The sequence below is a fragment of the Mya arenaria genome, chromosome 17 (assembly GCF_026914265.1).
Source record: "Mya arenaria isolate MELC-2E11 chromosome 17, ASM2691426v1".
NCBI classification, from domain to species: Eukaryota; Metazoa; Mollusca; class Bivalvia; order Myida; family Myidae; genus Mya; species Mya arenaria.
Window position 1 is genome coordinate 22,133,019 of NC_069138.1, and position 20,579 is coordinate 22,153,597.

General features: G+C 35.4%; 1 protein-coding gene across 2 annotated transcripts; it reads right to left on the reverse strand.

Annotated features, from left to right (window-relative positions):
• Positions 1-8,036: 8,036 nt before the first annotated feature.
• LOC128223020 (ectoine dioxygenase-like) lies at positions 8,037-17,554 on the reverse strand. 2 transcript variants are annotated; one of them, XM_052932252.1, is made up of 9 exons: positions 17,455-17,554; positions 17,080-17,131; positions 16,198-16,276; positions 15,135-15,245; positions 14,784-14,875; positions 13,483-13,573; positions 13,049-13,178; positions 8,877-9,028; positions 8,037-8,405 (listed from the first exon to the last, which is right to left on the reverse strand). In XM_052932252.1, the coding sequence occupies exons 1-9, from the start codon at positions 17,465-17,467 to the stop codon at positions 8,274-8,276; spliced, it is 852 nt and encodes a 283-aa protein (XP_052788212.1). In that variant the 5' UTR covers positions 17,468-17,554; the 3' UTR covers positions 8,037-8,273. The 2 variants fall into 2 exon arrangements, with proteins under 2 accessions (XP_052788212.1, XP_052788213.1); XM_052932253.1 differs by having other exon boundaries at positions 17,461-17,547.
• Positions 17,555-20,579: the final 3,025 nt, after the last annotated feature.

Here is a 20,579-nt window from a genome sequence, read left to right on the forward strand (position 1 = left end):
AAGATGATCTAAGATCTATTGATATCAAATTACAAATCCCAAACATATTAGAAATAGAGCCAGCTATACGGAAATCCCAAAGGCTCTAAATATAGCTTGTGGGGGATCGAGCAAGTTTGTATTGCACTCTCGAGATAAAGGGGGATATCGGAACCTTTGGTTATACTTCTTTATCTAATGAAAGCAATGTAAACATAAATTTAAGGCTTTGAGAAACTAGACTTATGGCCATAATTCGGCACACTTTGTAAGGATCTGAGTACATTTATTTGTGGATTGACTGGTTTCAAAGCCATTGGCAATAAGCTCAATCCATTGATAAAGTTTAAGGGCCACAAATATCTGTATAAGTGATGATTAAAACACATGTTCCTTATTCCTTGAAGCAATAGGGATATTTGCATTTAACCATCTCTGCTTTGATTTATAGTTCGTGCAACTTAAAAGCATAGTTAATAACAGTTTATGCTTTCTTTGTTAATAAAAGCGCTTTACAGCGAACAAATACAATACAATATTATTTTTAAATAAACATTGCATTCTTTATATTTGAACACTCTTTCGCGCATCATTGCTTGACTAAATTTGTAATAAACAATTGGTGTCCATTTAAGTAGATTAAAACAAATACGTATGTACAACACTATTGATTTTTATAATGTTTTGATAACTTTTTGTTTACAAAAAACAATGCACATAAATATTATCGTCATGGACATGAATTATGTTTTTATAGTTATTGACTATTTATTGGTATCCTTAGTTTGAGTTTATATTAAACAAATACTTCTGTTTTCATCAAGATGTTATCAAGATAGACCTGAACAATACCATGATGTCAACCCGCTAGAATGAATGAATTGCATGGGATCCCGTGTTGTTTTATCTCTGTTATCTCTGTGAAATTTATTACAAATGTGTTCATGAATATGATCTTTCAGTATCACTGCATTTAATGTCTTTCACATCTAATTGTGCAAATGGTTTATTAATCGATGATAGTTTGTGGGCACTTATTTTAAACTGACTGGACTTAACATTTTTAAGACAATTTATTTGCACAGGGCGGTCTCTAGAATACTAAATAAATTACAAGTATATGAATCGTAAGAGTATTGTTGTATGTATGTGTCTATCCATAATTTGACTGTATTAATGATCATATTAACAAATATTGCTACCAGAAAGGGTCAATTGTGAGTAAGTTTATGCCATTTTAAATGTCTACGCATATCTACACTTGTCCTTTGCGCAGTACTAAGTATTTAATAAATTCATACGCTAACCCGAAAAAGTAACTCTTGTTTAACTCGTGTCAAAAGTAAAAAGCATAAAGTTGGCATTTTTGTTCATTCATTTTACGTAAGAGTTTAATTTGACGATCGCAGCCAAGGTACGCCTGTTTTATGTCTGTCAATCGCCAAAATTGAACAGTAACATATGCATATAAAGTAAATAAGTCACTAAAAGCAGGAATGTTAAAATATCCAAGTTGATAGTGCTAAACATATATCTCTTTGTGACGAATATGTGATAGCTATTCAAGGATATTTTGCATTTCAAAAAGCAGATTTTAGAGTTGTACTCGCTAATATTTTCAATGTAAATTGTTTAATTTCTTTACACTTTCAACCTGCATTGGCTACATCTATCCTCGGTCAAGTTGGATACATTGAATAGTAATTATGAAATAAGAGATATTAGAGTAATGTTGAAATTCAAAACCTTATAATATTTGAATGTTTGTCTAGTCAGCTAGGCTGTATACATCACAACGTGGCAAGATTTTAAAATTGATTAACAAATGGTCATAATGGCTAGAGTGTTTACAAATCGTGATATTGCAAGTAAAGTTTAATATCTAAATTAATGTCACACGAATGTTTTCACATCAAGTCTTAAAACCGTTTTATGGTTTTATTACAATGGGGATATGCAGCAGTCGCGTGACTTTATGCATTGGTGTCTATTCTAGGAACATAAGTCATACACAGACATATCACATTTGCAGTATCTGCAATACAACCACATATGAACTAAAGAGGAGGATGTGTGGCAACATTCCACTTGGAGTTATCTCCTCTTTACAGATGGCCTCTTGAACATTGCAATAATACTGGAAAAGAACGTTGCACTTTTGACAGATAACAAGGAGGTGAGGCCATTTTGCTAAAATGAGAAATGCGTTTCTGTGAATGTCCTATCGATATATGCGATATTTATGTAATGCTATAATACCATACACTGAGCCGAGTGCTCAGAACTTTGTTAAAGATAATCGGTTTTAACGACATTGTTGTAAGCTTGAAACATGACATTTTCGATGATGTGCTGATATATTTAAATATAAACATGTTCAGCTGAAATAGTTGTGTCATAGCTTGTCAGAGATACAGCAGATCATATGTGTACCAATTACTCTTCCAGGGCAGTTACGAGTTGTAAGGTTAGAATAATGTTACATCGGCCCACATATAACAAAAGAAGTGCGCAGCACATGCACACATCTACACCGTAAACTTAAGTTATACATCTACTGACCATCCTCGGCACGTATTTATATCACTGGGTGCCGAACACGCTACGGACATACATAGGAAGAATTTTACTCAATGTGTTTTACAGTCGAGTGTCAGAAAAAAATATGTGAATATTCACGCGAAACCAAACTAATCTTCCAGATCATTAAAAAATAATGCTTATATATATATACTCTTAACGTATAAAATTATTGACATGTTTAATGCAAATAATAATGAAATATAAATAAGTTTACAAACAAAAATAGTTTGATGTGCAATATAACATGTAGCATAATAGCAATACATAACATACAACAAATTTATATAACCGCAATTTCTATGCGAGTAACAAAATCCCTAATTTCACCCGTCAAAATGGAACGCAGTGAGAGTCTCTGCTCAAATGGTATGCGAAAAAAAACATTTCATTTTCAGCTCTTTTAAGAAAGCTGACAAAACTAGAGTTTAACACAGGACATTGTTTTTCTCTCAGCCAAGCTGTGCCATTACAATTTACAAAAAGGTGTCTGGCCAATTCAGAGACACGAGCTTTAAATATTTTGCACGTATATAGTTTGAAGTACTGTGCGATTAAAACATTCACAGCACTGATTGCATGTTATTTCATCTCTACCGCCAACGGTTTGAAGGTGCAAGAAATCTCGAAATATCTTCATCACTTTGTGTTCTACCTTTTCATGCATTGGTATTAAACTGTTTAAGGTTTAAATGAACGATTTTCTCCCAGCTACATATACTAGGGAATGTCGAGGTTCGGATATAAACCAGTAAGTAGTTGAATATATCATACTGAATAAGCAAACGAACAATACTTGGTAAAATCCCCGTTGATGCTAAATACACACAGATTAAGTATGTAATTAAATATTTTTCGCATTTAGTGTTCAGTTCGGAAGGGTGCATAACATTGTTTGTATTAACGTTAGTTTGTGCTTATCTACCTCCTGCTCTAACGGGAAGCATCCTAGCAGTCTCAATGCCATATCAGTTTAGGTTCACGTTGGTATATACTGTATACATTTAGCAGCTAATCTGATGTGTTTTAAAACTTCAGAATATCATGCCCTGATATGTCATGCCAGAGTTTAGCACCGTACAATACTGTAGGTATACATACGTTTCTGACTTATTCGCTTATTGTTAGCGGGATAACGTCACCAGTGGTCTTTTCCATTGCGAGGATTGAAAATATAAACGCACGTCCTTTTATTACTCGCTCGTCTATTGCTTTGGTGCATTTAAGTGTACTTTCAAGTTTGATACACACGTGCTGTGCTGTTCCTGTGCTGTTTATATGTTCAATGCCGAACTTAATATTTTTTGCATTATTGTGTTTGTTAGAACTAAAAAAAATGCATTGCGTTTGTTTAAATTGAAGTCATATCCCAACGTATTAACATATTTTTCACAACATTCAATTGCTTTTCTACTGCTGTTTTAGTTCCACAAAGCAGTGTTAAGTCGTCTGCAAATGTAGGATAACCGCAATGAATACTGTTGTTAAGGGTAAGATCGTTGCCGGTAGTTTCTAGTTTGTTATAACTACAAGTGGATATTACACCCCTTGCCGGATACCTTGCTGTACATCTAAGGGGATCGAAACTATCACATATACCAACACGTTTCAATGTAAGATTAAAAACGTTCCATTCATCCCATTTTTTTTTGTATAATTATTTCAATGGGTTGTACATTTTCAAAAGCTCAGGCTGTGTCAAGTAGGGCAGCACAGACGTTGGACCCTAGTTCGAATCTCTCGTAGATCGATTCTTGTAGGTTGAATTCGAAGACAGCAGCGATTGAGCCGAGGTGTTTCTATTAGGCGTTTCGTTGTTTATTTGGGAAGTGTACAGTATGAAAAGAACGCCAGTGAGACAATCGTTTGTGTATCAGGTGCTCAAATAGTTTGTATATAACTTGTATTAATGTTATGTGCCTTTAACATAGCTATACGATTTACAATGATGATTAACTGTTATTATGTGTCTGAAAGTTTTAAAGATGGAATTATATTTCCAATACACAAAGAAGGAAATCCTTAAACAAATTCCAGTAGTTATGTATCTGTAAAAAACTTTGCCACCATGTTTTAAATGTTCATAATTATGTGATACCCTCATAACCTGGTGCTTCTCGTAGTTTCAGAACCCGAACGGTCTAATTTTACATCTGATAATTGTTCTGCTTTCATTCGACCAGGGTCACGGCTCCGATCTCCATATGCTATGAACTCGCCAACACTACCCCATAAGGAACCAAAAAATTAATTGTAACAATGTGGTTTCCTCTTTGGAAAAAAATGAATTCTAAAGTTCCTTCCGAACTCACGCGCTATATGGTAAGGTTTGCATTCAGTTCTTGTTTCCGATTGTATTTCATTGCTTGGATATCAGCGACTGCCTTTATGCTTGCGAGTTAGTTTCAAGAACAGTTTCATGTCACAGTTGGCAGCCGAGTTTAATTCTTCAAAATGTTTTTCGTTGATAAACGTTTTGCTGTTTGGTACTGCTTGAAGGAAACATTACCATTACCTCTTGGTTTGCCCTGCGATATTCACTTCAAGATGCAGATATGCTGTTCCTTATGCGCTTGTTTGACTTCTTCGTTCCAATATGGTTTAATATTCTTATTGTATTAACTCTAGCAAAAAAAAATCTCATCAGCGCTTATAATGCTGTTCGCTAAATGGTCATATAATTTATCTATGATGCGTTTATCATGACATATGCTATTAAGATCTATTGCAAAATGGAGAATTTTTAGTTTCCCCCTATATATGTCACACTGGTATCTGAGCATTTCTTCCATGCGATAAATGGCTTTTCGAGTAATGCATTTACAAACAATGGTATACTACAATGAGAAACAATAGGCAAGTGATCAGATACATCATCATCTATATATAACAATATATAAAGTTCTAAATTTGTTTGCGATTTGCTTACACAATGACATAGTCAAGAGTGTTTTGTGGGTTTAAAGGTATACGGTTATCCAGTGGTTTTTCGGTTTGTTAAGCGGTTTTTTACTAACAATGTCAAGGAAACAATGCATCATTTTGTCACAACTATTTCCCTGCACGTTTATAACACCAAAAATCATTATGAACCCTTAAGACAATATATGTCATATAAGCTTTGAAGTTCATCGACACACTCTTTTTAAGCGTCATAATCATAATTCGCCAACGGTTAGTATTCACTAAATATGAAAGTACTTGCAAGTGTATTATTTACATTTGACAATTTATACCAGTTATGCGGGTGAAATATATTATATTAAGCAATGTATTTAATAATAATGATATTTTTTTAGGAATGCAACGTGTTTCTAAATCCATCACTGGTCGGCTACAGTTTATATTCGCGTCTCCAAGCAATGTCAATGTCGAATGATTCAAGTAAATGGCTAAGGGATCTCGCTGTAGACATAGCGCCACGGACGTTCCAGGTGAGAATATTACTATGTGGTGATGCCGGTGTATCCATTACTAAGTTTGTAACGCATAGTGACGCTATGCCTTTATAATCAATTTTCTTTATTTTTATATATATTGTATTGTCTCCATTGAATACGATCTGCCACGCCGTCTGCGAATATCATTTCCGGCAATATATTTTACGTGGCAAAAAGCGTCTATATTCAATCATTTCGTAATCTATTTAGTTAGTTTTGCAGCTAAGTCCCCGCGATGGGGGTCAATCAGTATTGCTGAATCGGGTGTAATTCCGTTGTCATTTAAGAAATTTAGGATACCGGCTTTGTTTGAGCTCCTTGATATCCCGCAAACGTTATAGCGTTGTGTACGTCGCGGACGTGCGCTTTCGAATACCGCTTCTTCGGGTTCTTTGCCATACCGTCCTTTTGTGTTCGAGCCTGCAACTGTTGGTTCACTTCTGAAGATTTTACCAACGCAGGCGTTTTCCAATGGTCGTTGTTTGCCAGTGATGTTACCTACAGGTGTATTTGGAACCTGAAATGTATTTCTGATGTGTCGAATATCATACTAATCATGTTGTTTATGAAGAGTTCCATTATAAAAGCCTCTATATACAAAAACAAGTTTTCTTATTTTGTATATGTTTTTGTGTCTATAGGTGTCTAATAAATGCCATTTAGCATCGATCATAATATTTCTGTTCCGATAGAAATCATTTTTAGTCAATTAACTGGTAAAACTGGTATTACATGTTTACAACACTACATACATATGTCGGTCAGTCTGTATACTGCTTGGTTATCGTTTAAAGGTTTATCCTCCAGGTTCTACCCAGTATATTATTGTAATTTTTTTTTGTCATAAAACACGACAATCTCCATGGATTTGGTATATTTTTTGCATTTGACATTTAGATAATGGTAATTGTTTATATTGACACTTTTCGCTATCAGACATATTATAAATTAGAAACGTTCTCGAGAAGTCTTCTGCCTAATGTCAGGCAAACACAATTGATTTCTTTATTAAGTTATTGCAAACTTATTATTATCACAGGTCAAAACAGGTAAAAGAGCTTTAATAATTCCTAAGAATTACAAGATGATGAAGTACTACATTCCATAGCACACTATCTCATATGACGGTGATATATCCAATAACGTTAAGGGGCTAAAACCCGAGAACCTCTATGTGTAATATGGAATTACGTTATCAGAATCAGTATTGTAATATTTAATCTTGGCATAAAGGACAACATTTGACCAATTGATGTTAATTAAAACATAAAAAATCAATAAGACTATGGGATGAACGGTTGTTTGATACATGTATTCAACATTTTAACAAAGGTTTACTTTGATTATTGGAAACAATACATCCATCAACATGTATCATCCAACTCTGATAGGACGTTAGTTGGGCTGAAGAATGCATGATCTTATGAATTAACACATTGATCTGGTAAATTAATTATTTAAACTACGAGTAGGTTCTTAAATGTGATTAGTTTGAAGAATGTAGTACATTAACAACAATCTGACGAGGTATTTTATATCATCTGATGGAGTATTCTCTTTTTAAAAAGCAAGCCTAAACGCATGTAGTTTTACATATGATTAAGGAAATGATGTTATAATCTTTATTATTAATAACGTGAATTTATTAACTTTTAAACAGTTTCCCCAAGCCTAACGCGAAATTATACCAAGCAACCTGTAAATCCTTTCCGAAAACATTGGTTATGCAATAATTCTTTAAACTGTTTTTAATACCATTTTTCACATTAAGCAATCTTTTCTATACTAAGTTTTTCAAATGATGACACTTGGTCAGAATAGAAAATGGTGTTAATAGTTTTAATTAAGGTTGTATCTTTTTGCTACCTAATTGAAGTATTATCGATGAGTAGATGTGAGGTCGTCTGGAAAATTCCAATCCATCTTGGGCATCCTTAAGACCCAGACTAAGAAATGCATTTAAACATAAGAAAACAACAACAATTTATGTCAATAATTTATGTAGCTTTTTTCGAATTTTATAACAATTAAATCTGCTATTTGCAAAACGGTTAATTAAAAATGGTCTGATGTGTTATTTTTGCAATGAATTATTCTAAACATACCAAGCTGAAAAATAACGTTTTCATTTATTTTCCAAGTATTATTGTTACATATCTTCTCGCATACATTCATCGAATTGCTGTGATGAATATACAGGGACATATGCTAAATTGACAGATTGTGGACTGCTAAAAGTAATAGAACCAAGCAAGATTCAATCGAAGTAGATTGTCATTCTTTCCCCCCTTCTGTGTTCTGTTTGAATGGCAGATCGTCTAACACATCTGTTTCTGGATTGTAAAATAGCTTCTCCTCATCGTTCGGTTGAAACTGCTTGCAGTCCAGAATCGCTGAATCAGGAACCTAAACATAAAATGGGCCTGTATGTGTCTATGTATCGCATATACCAACAATGATATTGAAACATAACATGGTACAAATGTGTATAACAAACGCTACGGAAAGGATAACATACCGGACCTCTTCCTTGTATTCTTATATATTGTAACAATGCCGAGCTATGAGGAAAAGGCTTGAGCTAATCGCAGATTTGTCGTAGGGCATTTTGCTTGCATGTTTTATCATTGATATCGATTGCCTTGTAATGGTTGTTTACTTAAAAACTCATAACGAACACAAATTCCCTATTCGCACAATTTTGGTTTCTGTATTTAAAGTTTCTGATACACACCCTTCTATCTAAACATTAACGCTGACTGATTTTGCATTCTTCCAGGTTGTAAATATTATCTTAAAACAAAACAGTATATAGTTTCAATTAACATTTATAAATATATCACTAGCCAGTGCAGATATTTGATTCATTGTTTATACCGTATCCAATGGGGTGTACAATGACGGTTTATGATTGGTCAGTGGTGCATTGGTCACACTGCTGTACGCACACAGGAACGCCCATCGCCGTTCAGCACTAAGGTTTTCACTGCTACAGTGAAGTAAGTTGCAGTCAAAGAATAGCACGTCTCCTGTAAACATATGGTGTACCGAGTGCGTCAAAAGTCAATTAAAGCGACAATAGATACGAAATAAAGCTGCATTTATGAATATAAAGGTGTATTTCTATATATAGGCATCAATTTCTTAAAGGTACTCGCTCATGTGTTTGGACTAACAATAGTTCTCCAGATAGTGCATCTTAAAACAGTATTGTATCATTATTTTCCTATATGATTTCGAAACTGCAGCAAAAATACAGTTTAAAAGTATACTATTTAGAGTATATTCGGTTTAGTTGTGTACAAGGCCACGCCAATAGAGTCAAGAAATAATTACAAACACGACGCCTAAACCATAGCGGCAACAGAACGTAACGAAAGCGATGGATGTTTTGACTTTTATCAATAAACATCATGTTTTAATGTCATTCAACTAATCACGCAACGACAAAGCTGTTATTAACGCTAATGAAAATTGTTGTCTTCATGTACGATAGTTAAGCAAATATCAATATTTTGTCCAACTTTTGATTTGTTAGTTTTAACAATTCTAATTATTTGTAACACATGATTGCGTCATACAAAAACAAATGCATTTTAACAAAACTTGAGCGATTCCTTTAAATAAAAAGGTTTAGTTATATGAAATAAATAGATGTGTACGTGTGTATTTAGAATTGCACGTCTCTTGTATGTTATACCATTAATGGGGCTCCTCTTAACATAAAAGTGCCCCTCTGAATTAGAAAAATATATAACGTGAACAGTTTTAGCAATATAAAGGCCTGTATTAGCTAGCCTAACGTCTGAACTTAGACATGTGTGAGTTTCGTTTGTGCACACCAAGAACAGAAAAATTGAAATCCTCTGGATACGAAGGCTACTGTCGGAACACGCGACCACATTCTCGCTTAACACTGTAACAACGTGATTTACTAAGCATTATTTGATATAATTTCCGTCACAAACGGTGTAGAATAAATTGAATGAGTTGTAACTTTATTTACTTCTGTACTAGTCATCGAGAACAGATCAATCCGCGTGAAGAAATTATTGCTTAGTACGCCAAAGTCATAAAAAAGTACTATGTGTTATTGTTTTATTTCTTTGGATAAAGGAATGTAAGAGGTTTCTAATTTACCTAAGTTACAATATAGAAAAGCTATAAAATAGTTTTCAGGTTAGTATTATGGGGAAATTAATAACAGAAAATGTGGCAAACGTGTCATTGCACGAATATTAAACGTTCGTTAAGGTTTCAGAACTATTTGCTTCTCACGTTCTTGGTACACAGGGCGTACAGTATAAACCCGCTCTACTGTGGAACAGAATATACGCGTTCTACAGTTTACACGCGTTCTACAGTATATACGCGTTCTACAGTATGCACGCGTTCTACAGTATATACGCGTTCTACAGTATATACGCGTTCTACAGTATATACGCGTTCTACTGTATATACGCGTTCTACAGTATATACGCGTTCTACTGTATATACGCGTTCTACAGTATATACGCGTTCTACAGTATATACGCGTTCTACAGTATGCACGCGTTCTACAGTATATACGCGTTCTACAGTATATACGCGTTCTACAGTATATACGCGTTCTACAGTAAACACGCGTTCTAGAGTGCACACGGGATCTACAGTATACAAGCGTTCTATAGTGTATACGCGTTCTACAATATCCATGCATTATACAGTATATACGCGTTCTAAAATATATGCGCGTTCTACAGTATACACGCGAACTACAGTATACACGCGTTCTACAGTATATAGGCGTTCTACAATGTTTCTGCATTCTACAGTATACACGCGTACTACAGTATACACGCATTCTACAGTATATACGCGTTCTACTGTAAACACGCGTTCTAGAGTGCACGCGGGTTCTACAGTATACAAGCGTTTTATAGTGTATACGCGTTCTACAATATCCATGCATTCAACAGTATATACGCGTTCTGCAATATATGCGCGTTCTACAGAATACACGCGTACTACAGTATACACGCGTTCTACAGTAGACACGCGTTCTACAGTTTACATGCGTTTTACAGTATATACGCGTTCTACAGTATATATGCGTTCTATGGCATACACGCGTTCTACAGTATATACGCGTGCTACAGTATATACGCGTGCTACAGTATATACGCGTTCTACAGTATATATGCGTTCTATGGCATACACGCGTTCTACAGTATATACGCGTGCTACAGTATACACGCGTTCTACAGTATATACGCGTGCTACAGTATATACGCGTTCTACAGAAAATACGCCTTCTACAGTATATACGCGTTCTACAGTATAAACGAATTTTACAGTATACGCGCGTTCTACAGTACATATGAGTTCAACAGAATAGACGCCTTCTACAGTATATACGCGTTCTACAGAATGCACGCGTTCTTCAGAATACACGCGTTCTTCAGAATACACGCGTTCTACAGTAAACACGCGTTGAACAGTATATATGCGTTCTACAGTATACACGCGTTCTTCAGTATACACGCATTCTACAGTATACACGCGTTCTACAGTATACACGCGTTCTACAGAATTTACACGCGTTCTACGGTATATATGGATTCTACAGTATACACGCGTTCTACAGTATAAACGCGTTCTACAGTATACATGCGTTATAAAGTATATACGCGTTATACAATGTCCACGCGTTCTACAGTTTACATGCGTTCTACAGTATACATGCCTTCTACAGTATATAAGAGTTCTACAGTATACATGCGTTCTACAGTATACACGCGTTTTACAGAATACTCGCGTTCTACAGTTTTTACGCGTTCTACAGTATACACGCGTTCTACAGTATACATGCGTTCTACAGTATTTATACGCGTTCTGTGGTATATATGGGTTCTACATTTTACACGCGTTATACAGTATCAACGCTTTCTAAAGTATATATGCGTTCTACAGTATACAGGCGTTCAACAGTGTACACGCGTTCTACCTTTATACGCGTTCTACAGTATACATGCGTCCACAGTTTATACCCATTCTACAGTATGCACGTGTTCTACCGTATACACACATTCTACAGTATACAGACGTTCTACAGTATACACACGTTATATAATATATAAGCGTTCTGCAATATCCACGCGTTCTATAGTTTACATGCTTTCTACAGTATACACGCGTTATATAGTATATACGCGTTCTACAATATCCAAGCGATCTACAGTTTGCATGCGTTCTAGAGTATACACGTGTTCTACATTATATACGCGTTCTACAGTATACACGCGTTTTACAGATTGCATGCGTTTTAAAGTATATACGCGTCCTACAGTATACACGCGTTCTACAGTATATATGCGTTCTACAGTATATATGCGTTCTACAGTATACACGCGTTCTACAGTGTATATGCGTTATACAGTGTATATGCGTTATACAGTATACACACGTTCTACAGTATATATGCGTTCTACAGAATATATGCGTTCTACAGTATATACCCGTTCTACAGTATATACGCATTATACAGTATACACGCGTTCTACCGTATACACACATTCTACAGTATACACGCGTTATACAGTTTTCACGCGTTTTACAGTATACTCGCGTTCTACAGTTTTTACGCGTTCTACAGTATACACGTGTTTTACCATATACACGCGTTCTACAAGTGTTCGGTAAAAGCTTTATCATCGCCCACTTTTTACATAGTTGGTGCAAATGTTGAACAGTATGTACTCGTTCAGGGAAAGCCTAAAACTTGTTTGCTTTTTACGTAGTTAGTGCAAATGTGGAACAGTATATACGCGTTCAGGGAAAGCTTGAAACTCGTCTGATTTTTATGTAGTTGTTGCAAATGTGGAAGAGTGTAGACGCGTTCGGTGAAAGCTTGAAAACCCTCTGCATTGTATATTGTTGGTGCATATTTCGAACAGTATTCACGCGATCGGTGAAAGATTGATAATCATCTGCCTTTTACATAGTTGGTTAAGATGTCGTACAGCATGTCCTCGATCTGTTAAAACTCAAAATTAAAGAGGTCACGCAACCTGGATCCATTTCCACGTATTCCTTAGGGCAGCACTTTTCAATGACCTCAATCCTATCTAAATCAGCCCCAACTTGGTATCCTTGCTTCTTGTGGTTGATTCTTCCGCACAAATGGGAACCCTTCAATACCTGCGATATATTTGAAAATCGTTTCTTGTAATTATTAAATTAAAATAAGAATGTAAACTAAGGAATTAATTGAAAACAATATTTGTTATAGACTTGTACTACCGCTTTAGTGTGACAGCAGAATGGTCATTATCGTTTTCATTGGTTTGTGTGCGTGTGTGTGGGTGTGGGGGGAGAAAGGAAAACATATTTTAACATCAAAACATGCTTCTTCGTCTTCTGCTATATACCGGTGATTATAATTACATGCGTCTACTAACCGGTCATGCAAAACCAAAACAACGTTCATATACAACAATTGTACCTGCAGACATCCGTTTTCTTTCTTGCACGGATCGACAGCTATGAAAACTGTCATCATGTTTGGGAACAGGAATCCGAAGTTATACCAATATCTGGATAAAAGTATTAGAACAATGGTCAAGGTTCACGTGGTCAGTGGGGAGCAGTGTATTGTTTCTAAGTTATTATGACGGAATTTAACATAGTGGTGTCACGGTTACTTGTTACTCCAGTAGAACTACGACCCACATGTTGTATGGCGTTATTAATGACATGGTTACATGTTACTTCAGTAGAACTGCGGCACACATGCATTAAGGCGAAAGTGATGGCATGGTTACTTGTTACTTCATTAGAACAGCGGTCAACATGTTGTAATGCGTTATTAATGTCATGGTTACTTGTTACCTCAATAGAACAGCGACCCACATTTTGTAATGCGTTATTAATGTCATGGTTACTTTTTATTTCAATAGAGCACCGGCGAACATATTGTAAGGTGTTTTTAATGTCATGGGAACTTGTTATCTCAATAGAACTGCGGCCCACATGTTGTAATGCGTACTTAAGGTAATGGGTACTTGTTATTGCTTTGGAACTGCGGCCCAGATAATGTTATACGTGTTTAAGGTAATTGGCACTTGTTACTGCAATAGAACTGCGGCCCACATGTTGTAATGCGTACTTAAGGTAATGGGTACTTGTTATCGCTATGGAACTGCGGCCCAGAAAATGTTATACGTGTTTAAGGTAATTGGCACTTGTTACTGCAATAGAACTGCGGCCCACATGTTGTAATTCGTGTTTTAGGTAATGGGTAAATGTAACCGCAATAGAACTGCGATCCACTTGTTTTTATGTGTGTTTAATGTAATGGGTACTTGTTATTGCTATAGAACTGCAGTCCACAGGTTGTAATGCCAGTTTAATGTAATGGGTACATGTAACCGCAATAGAACTGCGGCCCACATGTTGTTATGCGTGTCAAAAGTCATGGGTACATTCAAAGAAGTGACTCCTGAAATCAGATACCTAATGCAAGAATGCACCTTAAATGCAGCTACCGGCCAAACGTCAAGCACGTTCTACGATACAGATTAATTGCACGCAATACCCAATTACTTTGGTACATCGCTAAGTTTAATTCAATTTAAAACGCTGTTGAATTTGGAGACCGGAGTAGCCAGTGAAAACCGAACTTATCTGACTTGGTTACCACAAACAAAACTTATGTGCATCCAGGGGCGCATGTTGTGTTCAGAATCGTGTGCGCTAACCGCATAACTAATTCATCAATAAACAATGTACGTATTTTTCGTTTACCCGTAATCTTGGTGCCAAATGAATTTGCCTCCCGTTTTTGGCTGCTTCATCATAAGTTTTGTATGGTAATGGTATACTTCCTCGCCCAAAATCTAAAACATATTTGTTAGATATATAGATGATTGATTGATTGATGCAAGGTTGGGGGGGGAGCATCCACATGTGTTGTGGTCAAATCAAATTTAACCTTCTATTAAAACGAACTCCAGAAATCATCGAATAAAACATTTTGATTTATCGCCCATTGTAGAAATCAATACTATCCCTTAAAGATAATGCGATTGGCAAATAATGTAAATGGGGATTCATACTAGGTTATTACAATACATCGCATGTATGATAGTATGATACCTTTTCACAAGCAGTTACGATCCTGCTGCTCCTTGCAACCATTCCTGTGACGTCATTTCCGGGATGCCACCATAAAACCATATTCATTGCACCGCCTTCACCGTCCTTTGCCTGACAAGTAAATAACACATTATGTTATCAAATATCATCCAAAACTGAAATAAAAACGAAACAAACGCAAAATATATATGTTTCATGTTTGGAGCGCCTATAATGTCTCCAGTAAAAATCACCATGAAATTTGACCTATTGACCCTAAAGTCAACAACGAGTATACACTGACCATGACCAATGTGCCTACCAATTTTGAAGAGTCTACACCATGTCGTTGAAAAGTTATAGATCGGAAACGAAAGCGACAGTATTTTATCTCACTAAGGCTTTTTATGACCTTGGCATTTAAGCGTTTTCCTTTGACATTTATGGGAAAGACGTTACTAATGTTGTTAGGACTTGTGTCCATCCCTTTTGCTTTTTGTATACTATTTATCCAAAATTGAATAAAAAGCAAAGCTAAACGCATATTATATGTGTTTCATGTCTAAAGAGCCCCTACTGTCTTCAGTAAAAATCACCATGACAAATATAAATATCTTAAAACGTCAATTACTGTCATCCAGCTATTTGCCGTCGGAAGATATATATATATATTAACAGTTTGAAGGCTAAAGTACATTCTTTCATTTTGTTTAATGGCATGGCTCATATTTGTTATTGTTTTCTGATATCGGGCATGTTATAGTCTGTACACAAATAGTATTTACAATTATTTTAATGGTTTCCAAGACTTTTGGTCGGAAATCTGTATAAAATCTTATAAATACAAATACAGTTGGCTCGTTCAGAACAGCACATTGGATCTCAAAAATCAAAACCTAAATTGTCTTCCTTATCGTTCTAAACATAACACGCCTAACACTGCTTTAATAGCTATGAGTTTAATTCCTTGTTTGTCTGACCAAAACCCAACGAGTGTTAGGACTCATTCCTTGGCGCTGTTGTTGAGACTGTTTATTAGGTATTTTACTGATAGAATAATGATCATATTTATGCAATCTCTTACTCCATATCCATGGGATGCTATGTTTCCATCTATAATCGCCTTTTCTATGTGTGTTATTTCTTCTTTGTTGAACATCTGACTGGAACATTTACATTTATACATTAAGTGAAGACCGTCTTAGGCATAAGTCTTATTCACTTATAATGACACTCTTATTCAAAATCAATATACATTCGAATCCCGTTGGCTCGAACTGCCAGGGACCAGCGAAAATACTTTGAGCCTCGGAAAATTCGAGCAAGGTGGGATTGTTTACCTACAGTATAATGAAATCGGTCCTTTACATCTAGTTCGAGCCAACTTGGAATTCGAGCCAAGGGAGTTCGAGCCAACGGGGTTCGACTGTATACACATGTATAACAAACATAAATTCGGAGTGATCAACCGTTCACTACAATAATGCATTTATGGAAACTACTTATTACTGATTACACGACTGTAACCGTGAATTTGATAGCTAAACACGCAAAACAATTAAATGATTGTGCTAAAGATAACTGTTATCTACTATCTTCTCATAAGGTTGAAATACCGTGTTTTCTGCACCTTCATTTCAAATTAAACGCGTATTCCTCATAAGAACCATTGTTTTCGAGATTCATTTAGCCTTTTCATTATAGTAAATCTTGTTTTTGAAGTAAGAGTGCATTTTTAAAGAAAGACTGCACCTTCTTTTAAAAATAAGGCATTTTTTCTAACAGGGGAGAACCCTTTAACCAAATTACGTGTTTGTATATGTGTTTGTGTTTGCCCGTGTTGACTTTCAGCGGTTTTATTCAAACGAATAAGGTTATTAAATCAAATTCGTTCTTGTTTTGAACTTATTCAATGTATTAAGTTTACACGGTAATCATTGAATAAACAGCTTTAAGATCAACTTACGTTACTTTCACATATCCGTTTTTCTTGTAGTCATCAAGCATCTGCTCAGAAACTGCAAATTGTTCATACTCTTCATCATTAAATATAGCTAATGTTATTTAATGTATGGATCAACCTTTTAGTATTACTAGGAATCTTGAAAATGCTTCCTTGTTGATGTTGTTGATATTGATGATGATGATGATGATGATGGTGGTGGTGGTGGTGGTGGTGGTGGTGGTGGTGGTGGTGGTGGTGGTGATGATGATGATGATGATGATGATGATGATGATGATGATGATGATGATGATGATGATGATAATGATGATGATTATGATGGTGATGATTTACGTATAAACATGATGTACTTAAATAACAATTACAAAAAACCCTCACTGTAACCTTCCATTTTCTTGCACTGACAATTAATCACACAAATGAATTCAGATGATATTTCACATTTATCAGTTCAGATACCAGAGTGAAGCGATACGTGAACTGAATACGAACCATACTATGTCATATCGCCTTTATTTTGACAAGTATCGACAGGATGACAACATTATCCGATAATGTGAACGACTGTATAACTAGGACACTTTGCCGAACATGATAGCGTACTGTGCGTCAAATATACTGCGACAAAGGGCAGAAAATCTAGAAGTACAAATAGAGAAATGAGCTTTGATATGTCCCTGTTGCCGAATAATGTGAATTATTGAGACCATGCTGTCGGTGCTTATACATTTAGCGATAGAAAGCTTACCACTATATCGAGACCTACAACTACTTTGTTTCTGGATGCAGAAAAAGAGCATCGGAAATTTATTCGTAAGCGAGGAAATAATTATGTGATAGTGCGCAATGTGTGTAGGCATTGTGGGTAGAACTGAACACTTGAATTAAATGTTTCACCAGCACAAAACCACTAAAAAGGTTAAATACGCATATATTTCTGTCATGAGTTTTCCCAATAGATTGAGAACGATGATAGGACACCATAGCGGACAATGCAGGACCGTTTAATATAATTCGGTCCTTTAAACCCAATTAAAAGGGGTTCAATGTAGTTTTTATTTGTTTACACGGGGTCGGCCCAGGCCCCCACTAATAGGTGTAGCATTCACCAGATGCCCAGGTACGTCCATGTTCTACACAGTCATTGCATATAAAAAGCATAACTTTTCGTAGCTGAATAATGTTATTTGATTTCGAAAACATGTTTGTTAGTATAACATAGCTTTTCTAGAAAGTTCTTATGCGCAAATGCGATATCCATGCATTGTGAAACAAGCATATTTCTTTTATTCTAGGATTTATTTGATAGTATGTCCTACAATATATTTTGACTATACCACGACGGCTGTTGGTTCATTATCAAGATTTATCGCTGTTCACAAGTTATCCAATGCCTGATTGAAAAGCAAGCGACGTGATTATGAGATGACAATGAGCGGATGAACGATGTCGAGAATACCAAATATCGTGTTAGTGTTTATCGTTTATTCATCAAGTTAAATGCAATTTCAAGTATAGGTTTTGGAACCACACCATGAACAGCTTCAGAAACATAGACAAAACGGACAATTCAGTAAAGTTTAAGTATATAATTCGATTAAATGTCATATTGAAAGAAAAGCCACCTTTTTTTTTGAAGAAAATGAAATAGATGCTTTTGTACGTATTTGTCGAGTTAAACATGCTGTGTGATTTTAAATATGCTGTGTAATTTGGAATATGCTGAATACGCTTATATCCATTGTATTACTTGTTTAGGCTTTGTATATTTCTAGTAAATGTATTATTAATGTATTATTATTATTATTATTATTATTATTATTATTATTATTATTATTATTGCTTGAAATAATTGTTTATTACAGGACGGGGTTTGTTCTGGGTACTTGCAACCACTGAACATCTTTTGAGATGTTTTACTCAGTATGTCAGAAATACAAACGTCTTAAGTGATTTATTGAGTTCAACTTTCAACTTGGCACTTTATGACACTAAGAAAACGGCACTAGCATCTCCATCAACCCGGAAATGAAATGGAAATTAATCTATTTACTTTTATGCTTGATGAAACTACAGAGTGACCTGAAGAATTACAAAACCCAGATTAAAGTAGAAATAATAATCGTTTAATAAGTTTAATATCTTAAAAATGTTACACAAGGATATTCATTTAATAATATCCCGAACACCTGAATGTTCATTTATTCAAATAGTATATAATATTGTATCGTATACAGTTGTATCACAGTCGTTATTGTTTCTCGTTAGCGTCCGTATAATTCTGATCTATCGAACGACAAACACACATTTACAATGTTATAGGCCCCTCTTTCATTGCAGCTAGTCGGTTGTAAACGCCTTGTGATGAAGTGTACGGCGTGTCACCATAACAATATGTATACGATCGATGTATTCGATATAATTAAGTTGCCATCCAGAAATGAGTGAACAAGTATGTCTGGTGATCTTTTTATTGATTGGTATATTTGAAATCGTTTTATGTGCAGGAGCATAAACTATATACATTATACCGTTCAATAATATTACAAACACTTATTGTTTTAACCAAGATTGAAATATTTCGATACATGTCACATCACTTCCGAGTCTCATTGATATAAAGAGCAATATCCCAATTGCTATAACTATGCATTTTGGGATAATTGTGATACATATAAAGGAGAAGGTAGGCATTAGGTAGGCATTACCTTTCAATGATACCAGTATTATATGTGTTAACATGAAAGCATTTTTACCTGTATTCCTAATGAAGCTATTTAATTGTAAACTTATTAGCAGGTCAGATTTCTTTAAAGGGACTGTTCATAGTTGCCCCTCTTGAGATTAATAACATTTAGAAGGTCCTCTGTCAAGATATACCCGATATATTTACACCTCAACTTCCATTCCTTAAATGAACTGCATATCGGCAATTGCGTTCATCACTCGATGAACGCAACATCTTCGGATGTGTTCGGATCGCAACTCATCGCATAACAATACACGTGGATATACTTGATCTTGTTATTGTTTGCATTGTGTCAGCAGGTCCCATAAAATATAAGTCAACATTTTAGTAAGTGTTAATTTATTATATTTTAAATGTATTGTAGTCATAATTGTTTTGACAATTCTTGAATGAAATAAGGAACGCGTACGGACTTCGGACACCACACACTTTGACCAGCCCAATTGCGTTCATACCCCGATAATGACACCAACCCCGCAATTCATTCCTTAATAAAAGCGTGTTAGTATTTTGAGCACAAGGAAACTAAAAGTAGGTCAAGACTTGTGACATGCAAGTACAGTGCTCATAAACACAAACATAATCAATTACGCTGTCATCGTCGTTGATGGTATAAGATGTTTCTACGTCGTTGTCGTGTTTCAACCTTACTGCGACTCTTGGTTTTGGAACAGGGTAATCATGTGTGTGTAAAGTACCTTGCATGATTTTTGTTACCAATACATGCCAATAAGCTTTGTTAGCTCATTATTGT